Source organism: Brachycentrus maculatus, unplaced genomic scaffold (genome assembly GCF_059751285.1).
Source record: "Brachycentrus maculatus isolate JH-2025_06_01 unplaced genomic scaffold, ASM5975128v1 h1tg000368l, whole genome shotgun sequence".
Lineage (NCBI taxonomy): Eukaryota > Metazoa > Arthropoda > Insecta > Trichoptera > Brachycentridae > Brachycentrus > Brachycentrus maculatus.
Genome location: NW_028281117.1, coordinates 375,148 through 395,198, shown reverse-complemented (window position 1 = coordinate 395,198; position 20,051 = coordinate 375,148). Strand labels below are relative to the sequence as shown.

At 40.7% G+C, this 20,051-nt stretch overlaps 1 protein-coding gene across 1 annotated transcript in view; it reads right to left on the bottom strand.

Annotated features, from left to right (window-relative positions):
* Window positions 1-20,051, bottom strand: part of HERC2 (E3 ubiquitin-protein ligase HERC2) — a 109,473-nt gene that overhangs the window by 88,221 nt on the left and 1,201 nt on the right. The window contains exons 3-16 of the mRNA XM_088269954.1: window positions 18,846-19,011; window positions 17,661-17,805; window positions 16,157-16,267; window positions 15,084-15,329; window positions 14,151-14,291; window positions 13,372-13,515; window positions 12,846-12,972; window positions 10,674-10,854; window positions 9,685-9,901; window positions 7,401-7,522; window positions 6,274-6,448; window positions 5,391-5,488; window positions 4,425-4,559; window positions 3,040-3,145 (exon numbers count right to left, since the gene is read on the bottom strand). Coding sequence (XP_088126080.1) covers window positions 3,040-3,145; window positions 4,425-4,559; window positions 5,391-5,488; window positions 6,274-6,448; window positions 7,401-7,522; window positions 9,685-9,901; window positions 10,674-10,854; window positions 12,846-12,972; window positions 13,372-13,515; window positions 14,151-14,291; window positions 15,084-15,329; window positions 16,157-16,267; window positions 17,661-17,805; window positions 18,846-19,011 — 2,114 coding nt within the window. The remainder of the gene's footprint in view (window positions 1-3,039; window positions 3,146-4,424; window positions 4,560-5,390; window positions 5,489-6,273; window positions 6,449-7,400; window positions 7,523-9,684; window positions 9,902-10,673; window positions 10,855-12,845; window positions 12,973-13,371; window positions 13,516-14,150; window positions 14,292-15,083; window positions 15,330-16,156; window positions 16,268-17,660; window positions 17,806-18,845; window positions 19,012-20,051) is intronic.

The window sequence follows — 20,051 nt, the reverse complement described above, 5'->3', positions numbered from 1 at the left end:
GTCCATCCATAAGTACACCTGGACCTCCCCTGATGGACGAACAAGAGCGCAGATAGATCACATCCTCTATGGACGTGCTAACCGGCGAGAGCTCCTCGATGTCAGGTCCTACAGAGGGGCCGACATTCATAGTGATCACGAGTTACTCGTCGGAAGAATCTGTCTGCAGCTCAAACGTCTGCCGAGATGTCCTCGGCGGAAGAGAATCAACTTAGACAAGTTGAAGAGTGCCGAAATAAGATTGAGATTCGAGGAAACGGTCGGACAACGTGTCCAGCAAGACACCGATCCTCAGCCCATTAATGTTGACTCGATTGAGGCACAGTGGGCTAGTCTCAAATCGGCTCTCAACTCTTCCGCCAATGAGGTTCTTGGCCCCAGGATAGGAGAAAGACCCCATTGGATGTCAGATGAGACCTGGGGAAAGATGGCTGAGCGCGCTCACTTAAAAGCACTGAGGGACAGTGAAAGTGACCCCTACCAACTGGACACCCTCAGAGATGACTACAGGCGCCAAGATCGTATAGTCAAACGATCATGCAGACTCGATAAGCGCCGTCATCTCGATTCTCTTATTGTAACAGCGGAACATGCTGCCCAAGGAAATGACACGCGGAAATTATTCCAAATAACAAGGAAGATCTGCGGAAAGAATTCGGTGACCCCTGGAGCTGTGAAAAACTCAAATGGAGTTACCGAATCTGACGCGGATCGTGTAAAGGAAATATGGCGTGATCATTTCCACAGGGTCTTGAATCGCCCTCCTCCTCCAATCATCCTCGATATTCCCACGGAGGCTGCGTCAAGCATTCCGCGGGCGGTCGCCATACCTGATGGTCCACCGACACAGGCAGAAATTATAGCTGCCGTGTCGAAATTGAAAAATGGGACTGCCCCTGGTGTTGATGGTATCCACCCGGAATTCTTGAAATGCAGCGTTACTGGCATTATTGGCCCTTTACACCAATTAATGTCCAGTGTGTGGGAAGAAGAGCGATGCCCTAGAGACTGGGTAAATGGGGAGATTACCGTGTTACATAAGAAGGGTGATCCACTCAACTGTGACAACTACCGCGGCATTACGCTACTCAGCGTACCTGGGAAGGTGCTTGCCCACGTAATCTTGCAGAGAATCCGAGCCCCCATTATGCAGGTGCTCAGAGAAAACCAGGCAGGGTTTCTGCCTGGCAGGTCCTGTGCGGATCAAATCCATAATATTCGCCACATTCTACAGCAGAGCCAGGAATTTAACAGTTCTCTGGCGATGTGTTTTGTAGACTATGAGAAAGCGTTTGATAGTCCGCACAGGCCCACACTCTGGAAAGTACTGGAAGCTTATGGGGTGCCTGCGAAATTAGTGGAGCTAATTAAGTCCCTTCACCTCAATAGTGAATGTCGAATGAGAGTTGACGATGTTGTCACGGATTGGTTTGGGGTCTCTACCGGAGTCAGACAAGGCTGTGTCCTTGCACCGTTTCTCTTCATCATCCTCATGGATTTCATTCTTCGAAAGTCATTACCATCTGACCGAGGTATATCCATCTCCCCCTCCCGGAAACTCTGCGACCTAGAGTACGCAGATGATGCTGTTTTAATTGATGAGTCCGTCGAGGGTCTTCAATTGATCGTCGACAGGGTAAATAGGTACTCTACGCACATGGGGCTTACAATAAATGTTGCAAAAACCCATGTGTTGTGCAACAGCTCATGCCTAGATGCCCAACAACCCTTGACGTTGAGTAACCAGCGCATCGAAAGGGTCGAGAGTTTCAAGTACTTGGGAGTGTACGCGACTGAAAATGGCAGCCTTCAAAAGGAACTGGGAGTGCGATTAGGACTCGCTGGGTCCGCATTCAACAGTATGAAGGCTGTCTGGAGATCGGATTTATACTCGGTGAAAACCAAATGCCGCCTATACAATGCCTGCATTGCTCCTGTTCTCTTATACGGCTGTGAAACATGGCACCTTACAAGGGCCCAAAGCAGCCGTGTACTAAGCTTTGAGAACAGGTGTTTGCGGAGAATCTTAGGCGTGCGGTGGTTTGACTTTGTGAGGAATGAAGAGATAAGGCGTAGGACGCAGCAAATCCTGGTCACAACTGTCGTCAAAAAAAGGCGATTCAGTTGGCTTGGCCACGTACTCCGCATGCCTCCTGAGAGCCTTAATCAAGCTTGCCTCTTTTACAAGGCATCAGGTTCGCGCCGCCCAGGAAGACCATTGCTGACAATTCGTCGGCAGTTCTCGTCAGAACTTCGCGACGCGGATCTGACTTGGGAGGATGCAAGGGAGCTGGCAGCCGACAGAAAAGCCTGGAGACAGTTTGTGGACTCCATATGCTCCACCTAGGGAGCGGATATGGTTATTATTATGTTGTGATTTATTTAATATATCGCTCACTCTTTTCAAGAACCTCATAAATCAAAAAAATTGATTTTTCAGGAGAACGTTTTTAAAGTTTGAAAATATAACATAATGTATTAAAAATAGATATCAAGCCACTTATTGAACTTTTTACTATGCAAAACATCTTTTTAGGTAAATCCTGAAGGTTTTTTCTCCATTTGAAAAATATTTACGAAATAAAAAAAAAAATTAAACAATACCTTTTCTTCAAAATGCAAAAACAACACTTTCTGCCCTGTAGCGGGTAAATATTAAGTTAAAAATATGCCGCTTTTGCTGGGATATAGTACATTTTCTGGGCATTCCGAAAACATGCACAAGTGAAATTTGTCGATTTTTGATTTATGACGTTCTTGAAAGGAGTGATATGTACTTTCTCAGCATTTCTTCTCCATGTTATAATGGATAAATTGAAATGTTGTGTTTCACTCTCTCTCGCTGCTCGCTGATAGTGTGTGAAGGAGACGTGTATTTACCAGTGCTTACCATTTGTTATTTTTTTGTTATATGTTTATGTTTAAGACTTTTTGTTTCTCTATTAGTGTATTTTTATAGTAGATACTGTATATATGTATTATATTAAAGGCAAAGGCCGTTCACTAAATAAATAAATAAATAAGTACAAATGGGCTCACTTGAATGTGGACTCCGTAAGGTCCAACACGAATGGGAGAGACGAGGGTAGGGACCAGGATCGGGCTTCGCACCAGATCAACATCTGAGTAGGGCCGCAGCTCACGCCTGGAAATTTGATCAAATTTTCAAATCACAATGTACACTGGACGCATTTTTACACAGTTGATGTGTTTGATACAACATACTTTATATAAGTATTAAAAAAGTATTTAAATATGAAAATAAAACACTTGTATAAGACCACTTTTCGAGTTTATTACCGTAGAACGGGGTTACTTGAACTTTGATGTGTTTCTTGAGCCCAGTACAAAAAAAATATTTAGATCTGTATTTGGTCTACAATAATGAACTGTGTACAGTAATGGTCTGTCCGCCTCCGTAGTGTAATGGTCAGCACGCTCGGCTACCGTTCTGGAGGTCCCGGGTTCGATTCCCAAGGGGGGTAAAATAAATATAAGTGATTTTTTCACTATCATATTTATTCAATATTACCCTGGACTGGTACCTGAAGCGGAGGGCTGATCACCTTTCCTTCATGTGTAAACCATCAAGATGACACTGCGTTTATATGACGCAGTGCCCTATGCACCATTGGGGTGCGGATAAGGGTTTTATTATTATAATGAACGTATTGACATGGTTCATTGTTTCTCTGACAGGTGACACTTATTGTCACGATACATTCATTATTGTAGACCAAATACAGATTTAAATCTCTTTTTTGTACTGGGCTCAAGTAACACATCAAAGTTCAAGTAGCCCCGTTCTACGGTAATGTAAACACGACTAGTTTCGAGAACTATAGATAGGTGTTGTTATCAACATGTGAAAACTGTTGGTTGTGGTTGGTATCCTGGAGGGGAAGAGGGAGAGGAAGATCCCCCATTCAATGGACTGATCAAGTTAAGGCAGCAGCAGACACCTCGGTGGTTGGAACGCTATGTGCAGCGCAGTCAAGGGATAACTGGATAAGAGTCATTACTTCCAGAAGGGTCACAACCCTCAGTAATGAGGAGTAAGACAGAGAAGAAGAAGAATTTATTTCGATTTGGATAGTGGTAAATCCGGATAAGTAACTAAACTAACTAACTAACCATCACGCCGCTTCACCGCAGGGGTAGGCAGAGTGAATAGAACGCCACACTACTGTCTTTGCAAACATTCTTCGCCTCTTCCACGTTCATGCATCTCCTCATACATACCCGCCGATTATTACGACTTCTAACTTGTCCACTTTCAAGTATTTGGCATACCTGGTTGTGCCATGTTTTTCTCATAAAAGAGCTCCGGATAATCGAGGTTCTCCTGCATTAATAAACGCTACAGCACCGTATTATTCCCAAACCGTGTGGGTAGAGAGTAAAATTGGCTGAGAGCAACAAACCTGCAACGGCCAGGTTGTCGGGACAGCGGTGCAGGAGCTGGAGGGGACGCGAGCCTCCCCAGCCCCACAGCTCTCCGCTGGAGGTCACGGCCGCGGCCCCCTGGGCGCCCAGAGACACGGAGGTCACGCACTTATCTGCAACCAGTGACACAATTCAGAAAGGAACTATTTAAAATGTATAAGTTTTTTTTATTTTTAAAACAGTGCTCCGCAACCGGTGTGTCGCAGTCAAATTCAATGTATTTGATAATTTATAATTTTTCATACGCAATGATAAATTATTTTTCATAATATTGTATTTTTTTCAAAATTTAGTATAGAATAATTGTTATAACTAAATAATTTTTCAATGTTCTATATATTTTAGCTTTTAGTGTGAAGCGGAATTCTAGAAAGAATTTTGGTGTGTCCTAGGTCTCACCTAGAACACACTAAAAATTACACACCAAGATTTAAAATATGTATATTATGTATTTTATTTCAAAGTTTAATTTGAATTAAAACAGTATCATTTTAATTTATAATGGATAATTTATTACTATAATATAATTTTTTTATTTGTCTATTGTGCATAATTTAAATTTATAATGTATAATTCCTAATCATAATGCATTTTTTATTTTATTTATGAACACTAATATTTCCGCCTCCGTAGTGTAATGGTCAGCGCGCTCGGCTACCGTTCTGGAGGTCCCGGGTTCGATTCCCAGAGGGGGGTCTAATAAATATAAAAAAAGATTTTTCATTCTAATATTTATTCAATATTACCCTGGACTGGTACCTGAAGTGGAGGGCCGATCACCTTTCCTTCATGTGTTAACGATCAAGAAATCACTGCATTTATATGATGCAGTGCCCTATGCACCATTGGGATGTGAATAAGGGTTCGAATATTTATTTTTAACCCCCTAAGATTTGAAACCCGGGACCTCTTTGATTATGATCCGAGGGATAAAGTGAGGTTACCTTGTAATCCCTGTACTAGAGTGGCGGCGATCACTTCCTCGGGGCTGTAGAACTTCAGCATGAAGTAGTTTTCCTCGTCCCACATGTACACTCTCCCCCTGGAACAAAACGATTAATCTTATCCAAACAGAACAGTCGGTAGAGAGAGGAAAATGCTTATAAGCGTTCTATTTGCTTACTTTTGATTTTAATTAATGTTTTACCTAGTAAATACCACTATTTCTTAAAATCTACCGTGACACGTGTTTCGATGTATTCCGCATCAATTTCAAAATGGATAGATTTTACCACAAAGTGACTGCCGAATCAATTAATGAAATGCTTACTTTTGGTAGAGCACAAGAGATGCCAAAAAAATATTACAAATAGGAATTGCATTTGCGGTTGGTATACTTGTGATTAGTATATCGAGGGTCGGGTGGCAGACTGTCTGAGTATACATAATTGGCAACATTTTGAGTGTGTCCAAATACTTGTTCACAAAATCTGGATTATCTCCAATTACAGGAGTCACACACATGAGAAACGCAAGAAAATATCATTTTCATTTTTATTATTTAAGCTTATAATTTGACCAGATAATTTATTTACAACAATGTTCAATTTATGTTGTAAATATTTTTTTTACAAATAGGAATTGCGTTTGCGGTTAGTTACTTGTGATTAGTATACTGAGGGTCGGGTGGCAGACTGTCTGAGTATAATTAGAGTTGGGGGTTGATGAAAAAATCGCCCTTTAAATATAAATGTCACAACTGCCACCAAGGGAAGGGTATTTAGTTGTGTCCACCTCATGCTTCATAGACACTGTATGGGGCATTATGTTTGTACCCGCTCTAGCAGTTTGCCAGGACTAGCACAGAGGGTTACAGGGCTACAGTACCTGTCGTCCTGGGCCACGCAGAAGTGCGGGCCGCAATAGACGCGAGAGATCATCAGCCCGTCCAGGCCGGGCAGCAGGGTGAGCTCGGGGGCGGGCGGCGTGAGCGTGCCGCAGTCCTTCCACAGGTACACGGAGCCCTTGGTCGTGCATATCAGCAGGTGCTCGTCGTTCCATCCTGGAAACCTCAAAAACCTATTAACCCTTTGGCCGATTCGCCTGTACAACCTAAGGGGCAAAACAAAATGGCCATTTGCGGATTTGCGTACTAGGTACGGGCAACCCGGCAAAGAAACAGCTTCAACTGCTTTTTTTTTTGTGTACATATCGAAAGCATTGTTAACTTAATATAACACGAATGATAAGGGAATTTGTGGGAATTATAGGGCAATAAGCCTGCTAAGTTCTGTCGGTAAACTGATTTTACCATATTATTTTATGAACTCTATGCGTATGCTTTTTTTTTTAGTCTTTTATTTATTCAATATTACCTTGGACTGGTACCGGAAGCGGAGGCTGATCACCTTTCCTTCATGTGTTAACGATCAACACAACACCGCGTTTATATGATGCAGTGCCCTATGCACCATTGGGGTGCGGATAAGGGTTCGAAAGAAAAAGATGTGTATGAACCGTAGTGAACTCTCAATGTTACTATTATATCTTAATATCGCGTAATAAAAACCTGGGTTTTTTTCCAAATAAAACTTTCATTAATAATAATATTAATATGATTAAATTTGGATAATTTATGCAGCGCCATTTTCATAAAATACTTTCTCAAGGGCGCTTTAACCATTACCGGTCCAATTACAAATCTCTTTGACATTATTTTTTTCTTCGTAGGTCCCGTGTGGAATGTCATTCGACATTTTTTTCATCATTGGTATTATTGAGTTACAATGCAAACTCACATTTCACTCGTATCTGTTACAACAGTACGTGGAGTAGAGGACAAATGAATTTATGACCATTGGAATGTGCAACTAATTGGAATTTTTATGATAAATTGGCGATTGGAAAAGATCACCAGTCAAAGAACTAAATTGCCCTAAGCACATCAAATCTTCAAATACACTCTGTGATCTACAATGAAAATATCTCTTCATCACATTGGGCTTGAAACATACCAAGAGCCATGTGAAATGCTTTCTCTCCCAGGGGAAGATGAACCACGAAGGGGGCAGTCAGCAGAGTGCCCCACCCGCCATCACCCCAAATGTACAGGATCCCTCGAACCGACAGGGCCGCGCTGCAAACAGAATGTAACTTTGATCAGTGTCAGAGTTTCTCAATTCGAACCAACCCTACCACAATTTGATACTTATTTCTAATAATGAGCCGCTTAGGCTCACAGAAATAGTATGAAGTATTTTTGTAAATAATAAAAACACAAATATTTTAAAACAAAACTAATTAAAACTCCACGCCTCACCTAAAACTTCCCCTAACACATTGTTTACGGCGTGCACATTTTTGTGCACTTTGATTACTTTCTGAATTTCATTTACAAAAAAACAGGTATTAAACGTCTAATTTGTCATGTTTGCTTTGATGTGTGGAGGATAGATGTCACTATAATACAAAAATATTATCAATTCTTTTCTGTCATTGTTCTTTCTTTTGATGTGAGTTAATATCGCCCGCATCAAATAACATTTCTTTAATGAACTCACCGTAACCAATGAATGTGTTAATTAACATGTCACATAACACTTTATGCATGACAAAATTTTTATTTTATTAGAGTTAGTTTTAATTTGTACCAGAAGATGAAAACATCTGTCGTTTTCGAAACTAGTCATAAATAAAAATAAAACTCATTAAAGTGGTATATTCAAGTGTTTAATTTTAATAAAATTTTATTAGAGTTTATGGTAACTGAGAAATGTATGTGTGGAAATGTAAAATGTTCAATTATAAAAAAACTAACTAACTAACTAACCATCACGCCGCTTCCCCGCAGGGGTAGGCAGAGAGAATCCAACGCCAAACCACTCGGTCTTTGCAAACATTCTTTGCCTCTTCTACATTCATGCATCTCCTCATACATACCCGACGATTATTACGACTCCTGACCCGGCCGCTTTCAAGTATTTGACATACCTGATTGTGCCAAGTTTTCCTCGGTCTTCCTCTGCTTCTTTTTCCAACTACATTCGCTCCATAAATTTGTTTAACCGTTCTTTCTTCACTCATACGCTCCACATGTCCAAACCATCTCAACACACCTTTCTTAATTTTATCGATAATGCTTATCTCAGCCTTACATTCTTTCCTTATTTCATCATTCGAACATCTATCAAACATCGTTTTGCCACACATTCGTCTGAGGGATCGCATTTCTACTGCATTCAGTCTGCTTTCATCCTTCTTTTGCCAACTCCATGCTTCGCTTCCATACATAAGGGTTGGAACCAGAACTCCATTGTGTACTGCCAGTTTAGCTTCCGCTGATAGATTTTTATTTGCTTAAACTGATTTTAGTGCACCATTCACTCTGTTCCCAGCATTCACTCTCCTTTCTATGTCTTTATCAATCTTTCCATCCCTAGAAAACATACTACCCAAATATATGAAATCATCTACCTGTTCCAAAATCTCCCCATATTGTTTATTTTGCAATTATAAATATAAATAAAAAAAAACTATAATAATTGTTTGAATAACAGTCTGATCAATTCATTCGTAATTTGTCAATTTCTGACCAAATTCAGCTATAAAAAAATTGTTAAATGCTTTCAATTCAAGATATGAAAAATGACAGTCAACAGATGACTATAGAATGACAGGACAAGTTGAAATTAAAAAGAATTTCATTATGTTATGTGAATGCTTCCATTCCCCACCAAAAAACATCCTCCGGCCTTAAAAAACCTTCACAAAGCTACGCCAGGAGCGGACAAGAGGATGGAGAGTCTGGACCTTCACCTGTAACGCAGCCTAAATAGCTTTATATGTTTTCAATACACCATACAAAAAGTAAAATAAGTAATGCTTCGAAAGACCTCTTCACCCGTCATATAGCGTCATATATCGCTCACTCCTTTCAAGAACGTCATAAATAAAAAATCGTCAATTTTAAGTTGTGCATGTTTTCGGAATGCCCAGAAAATGTACTATATCCCAGCAAAAGAGGCATATTTTTAACTTAATATATACCCGCTACAGGGCAGAAAGTGTTGTTTATGTATTTTGAAGAAAAGGTATTGTTTAATTATTTTTTGAAATATACTAAATATTTTTCAAATATAGAAAAAACCTTCAGGTTTTACCTAAAAAGATCTGTTGCTATTTATTTTTAATACAAATAATTGTATTATATTTTTAAACTTTCTCCTGAAAAATAAAGTATTTTGATTTATGACGTTGTTAAAGGAGTGAGCGATATATCAACTATGAGTTATCCCTCACCTGGAGGAGGGCCCGCAGGCCACGCAGGAGATGCGGCGGCCGCGCAGGCCGGGCACGCGCGTGGGGCGGTCGCGCGCCTGGCGGCCCTCCGCGCCCAGCCCGAGCTGCCCGCGCCGCCCGCAGCCCCAGCTCCAGGCGCTGCCGCGCGCGCCCGCCGCCAGGTAGTGCCGCCCGCACGGGTGGCACGCTATCTGCAGCACCCTCTCGCCCTCCACGCCTAGCCCACAACACAACACAATCATTATACTATCAGAATATGAGCACCAGCCTTTGCTGATGTCCCGATACCTTTTTCTGACATTCCAACATAGACGAGGAAGAATATGGAAGTCTGGGTGTATAAACACCCAGACTTCCAACTTGTCATAGGCTATCTATGATTGGATTTAGAAAGATTTTATTAAGATAATGTCTTACAACATTTTGAATGTGTCCAAATACTTGTGACCAAGTATTTGGATGTACTCAAGTACTCAAAATGTTGTAAATAACAATATTAAAATGTTAATAGCAATATTCAAATCAACAACATTCAACAATATTCAAATGTCAATAGCAATATTCAAATCAACACTCAAAATGTTGCAAATAAATTATCTGGTCAAATTATAAGCTTTAATAATAAAAATGAAAATTATATTTTCTGGCGTTTCTCATGTGTGTGATTATAATCCAGGGTTCAGACCTCACATACTAATAAAAGAGTTTCTGCTCAATAAAAATCTTCTTTTCATCTCACCAATAGATGTCTCTAGTGAAGTTCTAGTGATTCAAGAATAATGTTTCAAAATTGGTTCATATAAATAGAACCTCCAAGAATTTGAGTAGTGTGGTTGTCAATAATTATTGACACCACAGAAGTGGGTAGAATTGGTCACGTGTGTTAACCAGCCTATGACGGTTGTCAGCCCCAGACTTCCATATTCTTCTTCATCTTTGATGAGATGTCAAAAAATAAGATAATGTCTTAGTGATAGAAATTCACAAACCTAGGATTGGCTGGAGCTGCAGAGTGTCATACGGCACGGAGTACAGGGAGCCGTCCTCGGCCAGCAGCAGAGCGAGCAGTTCGGCGCACGCCAGCTGTCTCACTCGCACGTCGTTCAGCTGGACGGGCAGCGTGCTGCCATTGTTGAAAGAGATCACTTTCTGGGAAGGCAGTTGGTTCTTCTGCAATATGTGGAAAAACATTACTAAGAAAAAAGTTTGTTATTTTTTCATATATTGACTAAATAATGCATTCTTTTTGTTGGAAAAAGTACAAATCAGTGGGTAAAATTTAATATTTTAATCAATACTATACAATTTTACTCCGTGACAGCTTGACTTTGTTTAAATAGAAAATATGGAAAAGTCTCTGGACTAACATCATATTAATTTGAGTATGTAGTACTTCTGACACAAATTCATATTTGTATTTAAATCATTAGCCTTTTTAACTAGTATAAACAATATGAAATATCAAGTATTATATAAAACTAACTAACTAACTAACCATCACGCCGCTTCTCCGCAGGGGTAGGCAGAGAGAATAGAACGCCACACCACTCTGTCTTTGCAAACATTCTTTGCCTCTTCCACGTTCATGCATCTCCTCATACATACTCGCCAATTGTTACGACTCCTAACCTGACCACTTTCAAGTATTTGGCATACCTGATCGTGCTGTGTATTATATTACAAGGCAAAAAGTGGGAGGTAAATGCAGCATAAGAAGAAGATTAATTTTTAACAAAATATAATAAATATTCAAGCACTCAAAAGATTTTTTGTGATTTTCTTAAAGTCACTATTTATCTTTCGTATTTTATTACAATGCTGACCAATTTCCAGATAAAACAGCTTCTTCCTCAAAACTAACAAGATATATTCATAGTAATTATAACAGATTTTATTTGTATGCTACAAATATGCGAGAATAACAAAATAATTTAATCAAAAGCTATTTTTTTAAACCCAACAAGCTCCAACACCACCATTACAGCCAATTGTCGGGAAGGTAACAAGTTGTGTGAATAAAAAATGTGACAATAATACAAGAGATGGGAAAATGTTGAAGGGTTTCTTTTAGTAGTGAAAATGAGATGCATATTCTCACAATATGTATTGGCAACAATACTAAAAATATTTGTTAAAAAAACTAGCCCTATGTATTGGCGGAAATCCCACAAACTGTAGATGTTCCAGTATGGCCTGATCTTGATTTAGGAGATATTCTTCTGCTATGCTATCGAAATGCGATCTCTCGCGAAGAATGTGCGACAAAACGATGTATGATAGATGTTCGAATAGTGAAATAAGGAAGGAATGCAAAGCTGAGATAAGCATTATCGATAAAATTAAGAAAGGTGTGTTGAGATGGTTTGGACATGTAGAACGAATGAGTGAGGAAAGAACGGTAAAACAAATTAACGAGGCGAATGTAATTGGGAAAAGAAGCAGAGGAAGACCGAGAAAAACATGGCACGATCAGGTATGCCAAATACTTGAAAGTGGTCAAGTTAGGAGTCGTAATAATCGGCGGGTATGTATATGTATATGTTATAATCGGAAGAGATGCATGAACGTGGAAGAGGCTAAGAATGTTTGCAAAGACAGAGTGGTGTGGCGTTCTATTCTCTCTGCCTACCCCTGCGGGGAAGCGGCGTGATGGTTAGTTAGTTAGTTAGTTAGTTTATTCTGCTTGTGCCCTGTCTAGTCCATCCAATGTGAGTGATTAGTGGTCCGGAACACCTCCACCCCTCTTATCCCGCTCACAATGTTTGCTTTCTGCCAGCTCCCCAGCGTCCCTCTATCTTGGCCATCCTCAACAGTCTACTTCCTTTGTGGTCTCAATCCTGTGGACTGGTTTGCAGCAACAAATGACACCTCCTTCGCAATTCCAGTGTGTTATTTTCCACCCTCTTCAGCTCATCATACGTTGAACAGCCCATATCCTCGTACAAGTGGCAAAGATATTCACGCATGGGCGTCTTCTGACGTTCGTTCCCTTTATTACCAGGTGCAGGAAACCCTTCTATTGCAACACGTGATTGATCCATTGGCGTGTCTCTTTGAGATAGTCGTGAGTAGGTTCAATCCACTGTAGAAGGTGGTATTTCTCTTCATGAAATACTGCCTTGGGAGTATATTAGTAGGTATAGATAGTAATTTAGACTTACAATGGCCATGCCCTGCGTGGAAGCCAGCAGGGGCGTGGCTAGACGGTCCAGATGGCACAGCAACGCAACGCCTGCCGTGCGCACACCAACCTCGCCCACTTCTCCATCCGCCGGCAGTTCCAGACTCCTGGGAAATACAACATTGCGAGATGTAAGCTAAGATCAACCCACATTCGTTTGATCATGCCCTAACAAGGCGAAACAACTGTCACAATATAATTTTTTTATGTGTTTTTGTTAATAAAATACAACTTAGTAAGCTCAAAAAATCTGTGTTTGATTTAAAATTAATACATAAATTAAAATGGAGTTCTACAAATTAAACGCCAAATCAAAAAATAAGATCAACCCATTTGAAATTCTATAGGAAATATTACAAGAGGTGGTGACATACACAAGTAGCATAGTGAAGGCCATTGGTGATATAAGCCCGGCATACCTCTTCCCTAAAGGGGAAGTTATTCGAAACATATAAAAAGTAATAAATAAAATAAAATATAAAAGGAGTCTGAAGAAGTGGAGTTACCTGAGAAAGTTGTGTGTTGGTGAACAGTCCGCGGTGGGTGAGTCCGGGTAGGGGGGGTCATTGGGGCCCGGGGCGGGGGTCTGTAGGGACCCCAGGCGGCGAAGAAAAGAGCCCAGGGGGGCCGTGCAAGCTTCAGGGCACAATCTAAAAAAAATACATTCTTTAACATATTGTTGGTAGAGACCAGGAGACGCTTATAAGCGTTCTATTTGCTTACTTTTGGTACAGCGCGAGACGCCAAAAAACATTGTACAAATCGGAATTGTGTTTGAGGTTACTTGTGATTTACTTACTTACTTATAACCCTTATCCACACCCAATGGTGCATAGGGCACTGCGTCAAATTGACGCAGTGTTATGTTGATCATTACTTACATGAAGGCAAGGTGATCACTCTTGCGCTTCACGAACCAGTCCAGGGTAATATTAAATAAATTTTACAGTGTAAAATCACTAATATTTATTCTCACCCCCCCTGGGAATCGAACCCGGGACCTCCAGCACAGTAGCTAAACACGCTGACCATTACACCACGGAGGCGGACTTGCGATTAGTATACTACTAATTAGGGTCGAGGTTAATGAAAAAACCGCCCGACCAAAATGTGTTGAATTTATTAGTGTTATTTGCAAGTGAAAGATAAATCAATTAAAAATATTACATTTTGGATTAAAATTTTACTTGATAAATACCATTATTTCTTAAAATCCACTATGACACTAGGGCTGTGAGCTTCAAGCCAGCCTCCGAAGGCAATAATGTTACAGTAACACACAAACCTGTTGTCGTGAGTGGGCAGCTGAAGCAGCAGAGTGATGGCCTTGAGAATGCGGGGAAGTTCAGCCTGGCGGATGCACAGCTCCAGCGTCAGGCACAAGGAAACCTGCCAGTCCTCCGAGCCGATGGCGCAACCCGACTCGCTAAGAAGAAAATACACACATTAAACTTTTAGCTATTCCATGATACGATGCATTTCCTCACAGTTGTGGGCTATGTAGCCACACCGTCGAGTTGCCGCGCTGGCGTGAGTAGGACGGAAGCGTTTCGAGACAAACTAAACCGAAGATCTCCGAGCGGACCCGACTCTGAAGCGAGAGAACTCAAAAGCCGAGAGAACTAATTGGATCATTGACGCGAACAGACGTTTTATTTAGATTTTCACTTCACTTCTTTAACTCCATATTTTGTAAATTATTTGTAATTATTTGATTTCAGTGTTTAGTATAGAATCGCATTTATTTCAATAAAGGAACTAACTGTAAGTACATCATTTCGTTTTCATTCTGTGCACCACTCCTTTGCATTAACAATCACGATCACCAATACGTGATCACAAAACACGGCAACACGCCGCCCCCAAAACAGCTGTTCCCGAAACCAATAGCTACAAAGTCATACAGCCATAATTGGTGACCTCAACAGCTATACAGTTATTAATGTATCTGTACTATTGTACTATTATACATACATACATACTTCTTCTCTGTCTTATTCCTTATTACTGAGGACTGTGACAGTAATTTTGTGTGTCAAAGGGCTATTAAAATTGACAAAGTGGAGGAACTCTGGCCATATGGAAATAGGATGAATAGTAATTGGGAGAAAGATAATAGCAGCATTGGCTAGGGCACGCGAGGCGCATACCCTTACTCGTACAAGCTAGTTATATTAATTTTACAAGAGTCCCTACAAAAATTTTACAAGGGCCCCACCCAGCCACAATCTGGTGCAGGAAGTTCACGGCAGTGTCCATCAGTTCGGCCCATACGTCGGGGTTGGCGTCCTCTGCAGACGAGTAGAGTGCGTGCGGCGGCAGCGTGCGCACGGCAGCCAGCGCCTCCCGTAGCAGAGCTGCGCACTCGTCGCGCGCGTCCCCACCGCGCCACGCACGCCGCGCCACGCTCAGCGCCAGGCGCATAGCCGCGCGAGCGCCCACTCGCGCCAGCATGGTGCGCCCACTGTAATTCAGAAAATAATTTTTCATATATCTTGCTCGCTTCGAACGTTCGTAAGACCTGAATGATGCGCCGCTTCGAGAAGAAATGGATTCATTTCACATTTTTTAAAGACTCATCAGATATTCATACATAGTTTGCGGGAAACGCTTAAAACCATATTTTACATAGGTACTGTTGGTAGACAGCGGGAGACGCTTTCAAGCGTTCTATTTGCTTACTTTTGGTAGAGCTCTAGTGACGCCATAAAACATTGTACAGATGAGAATTAGGTTTGCTATTACTTGTGATTAGTATACGACCCTAATTAGTATACTAATTAGACGCTAAGGTCGGGGTTGATACAAAAACCACCCGACAACAATGTGTTAATATTATTTATTAATATTTTTTCATATAAAAAATTAACGATAGATTTTCCTTATGAATATTGACATCTCATCCATAGTGTGAAAAATCCAGTGTCTGGTATAAATATATAATATTAATATTGTTAATAATCTATAAGTATCTAAAAAATGTCATTTCTAGGGAACTAATTTGGAATGAATCTTGCCTATGTTCATACGGAGCAAGCTAAGAGTAAATACTTCACCAATTAGCAAAGATCATACAGAAATACATATTGTATTAATTTTTGAAAAAAACATTCATACAATATGTTCAATAATGGGCAGAATGGTGAACGTTACAGATACAGACACTTTATACACAAGTAGACACAAAAGCCAGCCAAATGCCAGGTCGTAAGCACTGAGATACTCAGATTTCTGTCTTCTTTCATTTAAAAAATTACTTATGAGATGAGTGTAATAATTAAAAATTGTTACTTAGCCGGCTCCAGCTCTCCTTTGTCCTCTGTGTCCTCCGTGTGCGGGGGCGCCCAGTTCCTCCTGGCGCTGGCGGCCACCACGGCCTGCCGCTCCGCCGCATCGTAGACTCTGAAATCGTAAAACCGCATTACTACTTCCATCGCCATACTTGGAAGCACACAAGAACAACTGAGAACTGTGCAGAAAATCCAGATTTGTGAACGAGTATTTGGACATACTCAAAATGTTGTAAATAAAATTGACAGGTGAAATTATAAGCTACATTTAAAAAAAATTAAACATGTTTTCAGGCGTTTCTTAGTATGTGAAAATAATCAATTATATTATTATTAGTGTATGGGGTTCAGATCTTGCATACACCTAAATAAATGGGTCTCTGCTAAATAAAAGCTTTCTCAATCCAACTTTAGATGGCAGTCTAAAACTCAATAATAAAGCAACATAAGATTGATGATATACATAAGTATGAGTTTCAAAAATTTGAGTAGCATGGTCGTCAATCATAGTGGAAAGGTTAATGTTCTTCTCCGTCTTATTCCTCATTGCTGAGGGTCGTGACCCTTGCAGAAGCAATGACTCTTCTCCAGTTATCCCTTGACTGCGCTGCACGTAGCGCTCTAACCACTGAGGTGCCTGCTGCTGCCTTAATTTGATCGGTCCATCGTGTGGGGATCTTCCTCTCCCTCTTTTTCCCTCCAGACTACCGATCACAACTAGTCGTTCTAGGCTATCCTCGTTGCCACGCGCAACATGTCCAAAGAACTGGAGAATCCGTCGGGTACAGATATTGGCCAGAGTCAAGCCATCCAAGCGTAGTTCCTGGCGAATGGACTCATTGGTGCGTCTTCTTAAATCTAGTCTCACTTAAATTATCACTTACACTATTAGGTAATTGTCTTCAACGGGTTTGTCTTGACGCACCAATGAGGTTAATGTTACACGTGTATAAAGTGATCATTTAATTAGGCTATAATGAAGTTTTAAAGTGGTATGACTTCGTCAGGAATGACGATGTGAGGAGAAGAACTCAACAGCCCCTCATACTGGAAGTCCTGAAGAGGAGAAGGTGGACATGGTGGGACATGTCCTTAGAATGCGACCTGAGTGCATCAACCCCTCATATCTCTTCTTCCAACCCCGAGGACTCCGGCGCCCCGGAAGGCCGCTGACGACCATTCACCGACTATACTCAGCGGAACTTCGAGACGCCGGACTGACCTGGGAGGAAGCCAAGGAGATGGCGCATGACAGAGTGACTTGGAGACGTCTCGTGTTGGCCATATGCTCCACCTAGGGAGCGAACATGGAAAGAAGAAGAAGAAGAATGAAGTTTGGGTATCCATCTAGGTCATAAACCTTAGATGGATACCCAGACTTCCATATTTTTCTTCATCTATGTTTAAATGTCAAAAAAAAAGAATCAGGACACCAGCAAAGGCCAACAGGCAAAAATAAATGGTGGCAGTGATTGGATTTGAGAATCACACGCATAGGTACATACTTGGAGAGCTCCACGAGATGGCGGCCCATGATGGAGCAGTAAGTGTTGAGTGCGACGGCGGGCGCGCATGTGGCCACGGCGTCGCGAGCACCGCACACCAGCTCCTCCCCCACCCGCTGTAGCAGCTGCTCAACCTCCGCCTTGTCTGGAGGGACAATAACAGGATGATAACGTGGTGCCAACATTATATGTCTACTCTACTACTACTACTACTACTAATATCACGCCGTTTCTCCGCAGGGATAGGCAGAGAGGATGGAACGCCAACTGTCTTCTGTCCTGACATACACTCCTCGCCTTCTTCACATCGATACATCTAGTCATACTGCCCTCTGATTACACAGAATTTTGACACCATCAGATTTTAGGATCTGATTGATCTGATCGTGCCAAGTCTTTTTCGCCGGCCTCAATCTGTTTTCCCGCTCACATTCGCCACATATATTTTTTGGTTAATAGTTTTAACATGTGCAGTAATAATTTATTACGTTATCCATAGCCATTAGTTAGCCATAACTAGGCGAAACAATGGTCACAAAATATATATTTTTTTTAACAATAAAATACAACTTAGTACATACACTCAAAGAATCAGTGTTTGATTTCAAATTTAATACATAAATTAAAATAGAGATCTACAAATTATAATTTATATTTGAAGCACTAGCTTGTGATTTTCCATTTTATAATTAAAATGTAACTTTGTTTTAAAATCACTATAAATATTTTATTATAACTTAGTTATAATGTCTACCGGTTTCCAAGCTAACCGCTTCTTTATCAAGACTGATTAATACTAAAACACTATCTACTAAACAATATTCAAGACGGTTAGGGAAAGAAGCTTAGGGAATCTCAAGTGGCTTTATTATTTTGTGTTGATTGGGAGTCACAGTCATCAGTCCAAGGGATCAGGGATGATGAGTGATTGTGACTGCCAATCAACACAAAAAAAAATAAAGCCACTTGAGATCTACCTAAGCTTCTTTCCCTAACCGTCTTGAATATTTTTTAGTGGATAGTGTTTTAGTATTTATCAGTTAAAGAAGCGGTTAGCTTGGAAACTGGTAGACATTATAATTAAGTAATAATAAAATATTTATAGTGATTTTAAAACAAAGTTATATTTTAATTATTCTACAAATTAATCACCAAATCTATAAATAAGTATCAAATATTATCAACCTGTAACAGGTCCCCAGTGTGACGCTTGCAGGAGGCGCTGCACGGTGGGCGGGGAGGCCACGCAGCGAACGGGCGGGTGCGTGGCGGTCACGCGCGCGCACGGCACGCACGCGCACCCCGACACCGGCCCGCACGTGCCGCCGGGACAGCAGGAACAAGTCAGCACCTGGCGGGAATGGGATGGTAATCAGACATACATAGATAAAGGGAATATTTTTAAGCTCTACCATATGCAATGGGTACGTTAGATATTTTCATAATTTTTTTTTTGGGTTATGTGTCCACCTCTGTATAGTAATGGTCAGCACACTCGGCTACCGTTCTGGAGGTCCGGGGTTCGATTCCCAGGGGGGGTCAAATAAATATAAGTGATTTTTTTAACTCTACTATTTATTCAATATTGCTGATGTGAGTGCTGATCACCTTTCCTTTCCTTATGATCAATATAACACTGCGTTTATATGATGCAGTGCCCTATGCACCATTGGAGTGCGGATAAGGGTTAGAGAGAGAGAGTATCCAAAATGAAACAAGATTATTGGATTGAATTCTACTTTTATTTAAATATATAAACTGATTTATAATGTGACGTGTTTCGTCTTATCACATTTTCAAACTTTTTTTATTATGTAGATTATAGGTCAGACATTGTATGAGGAGCTGAAGAGGGTTTCGCATAATAGACCGGAAAGGCAAAGGAGAAGCCATTTGTTGCTGCAGACCAAGCCACAGGATTGAGACCACAGGAAGAGAGAGAGAGAGAGAAATCACACAACATTTTGATAAAATAATTGGTCAAATTACAAGCTGCATAAAAAAAATATCATATTTTCAGGCGTTTTCCAGTACGTGAAAATAATCCAGGGTTCGGATCATGCATAACATCCAAGTAAAAGGGTATTTGCCTTTTCAATCCAACATAGATGGCTCCAGTGAACTCATATGTACAGTGTCATGAGATTAATGATATATGTAGAAGTTCTGAAAATAGTGTGGCTGGAGTAGTGGAAAATAGTGGAAATGGTAGGGGTAGGATGGTGAATATTGCACACGTGTAAAGTGATTACTTCACCAGCCTATGACAAGTCATAAGCCCAGTAAATACCCAGACTTGCATATTTTTCTTCATCTATGTTGAGATGTCAAAAGTGTATATTAAAGATGTCTCAATTTAGACAACGCATCTATCGTTTTTATACAAAAGGA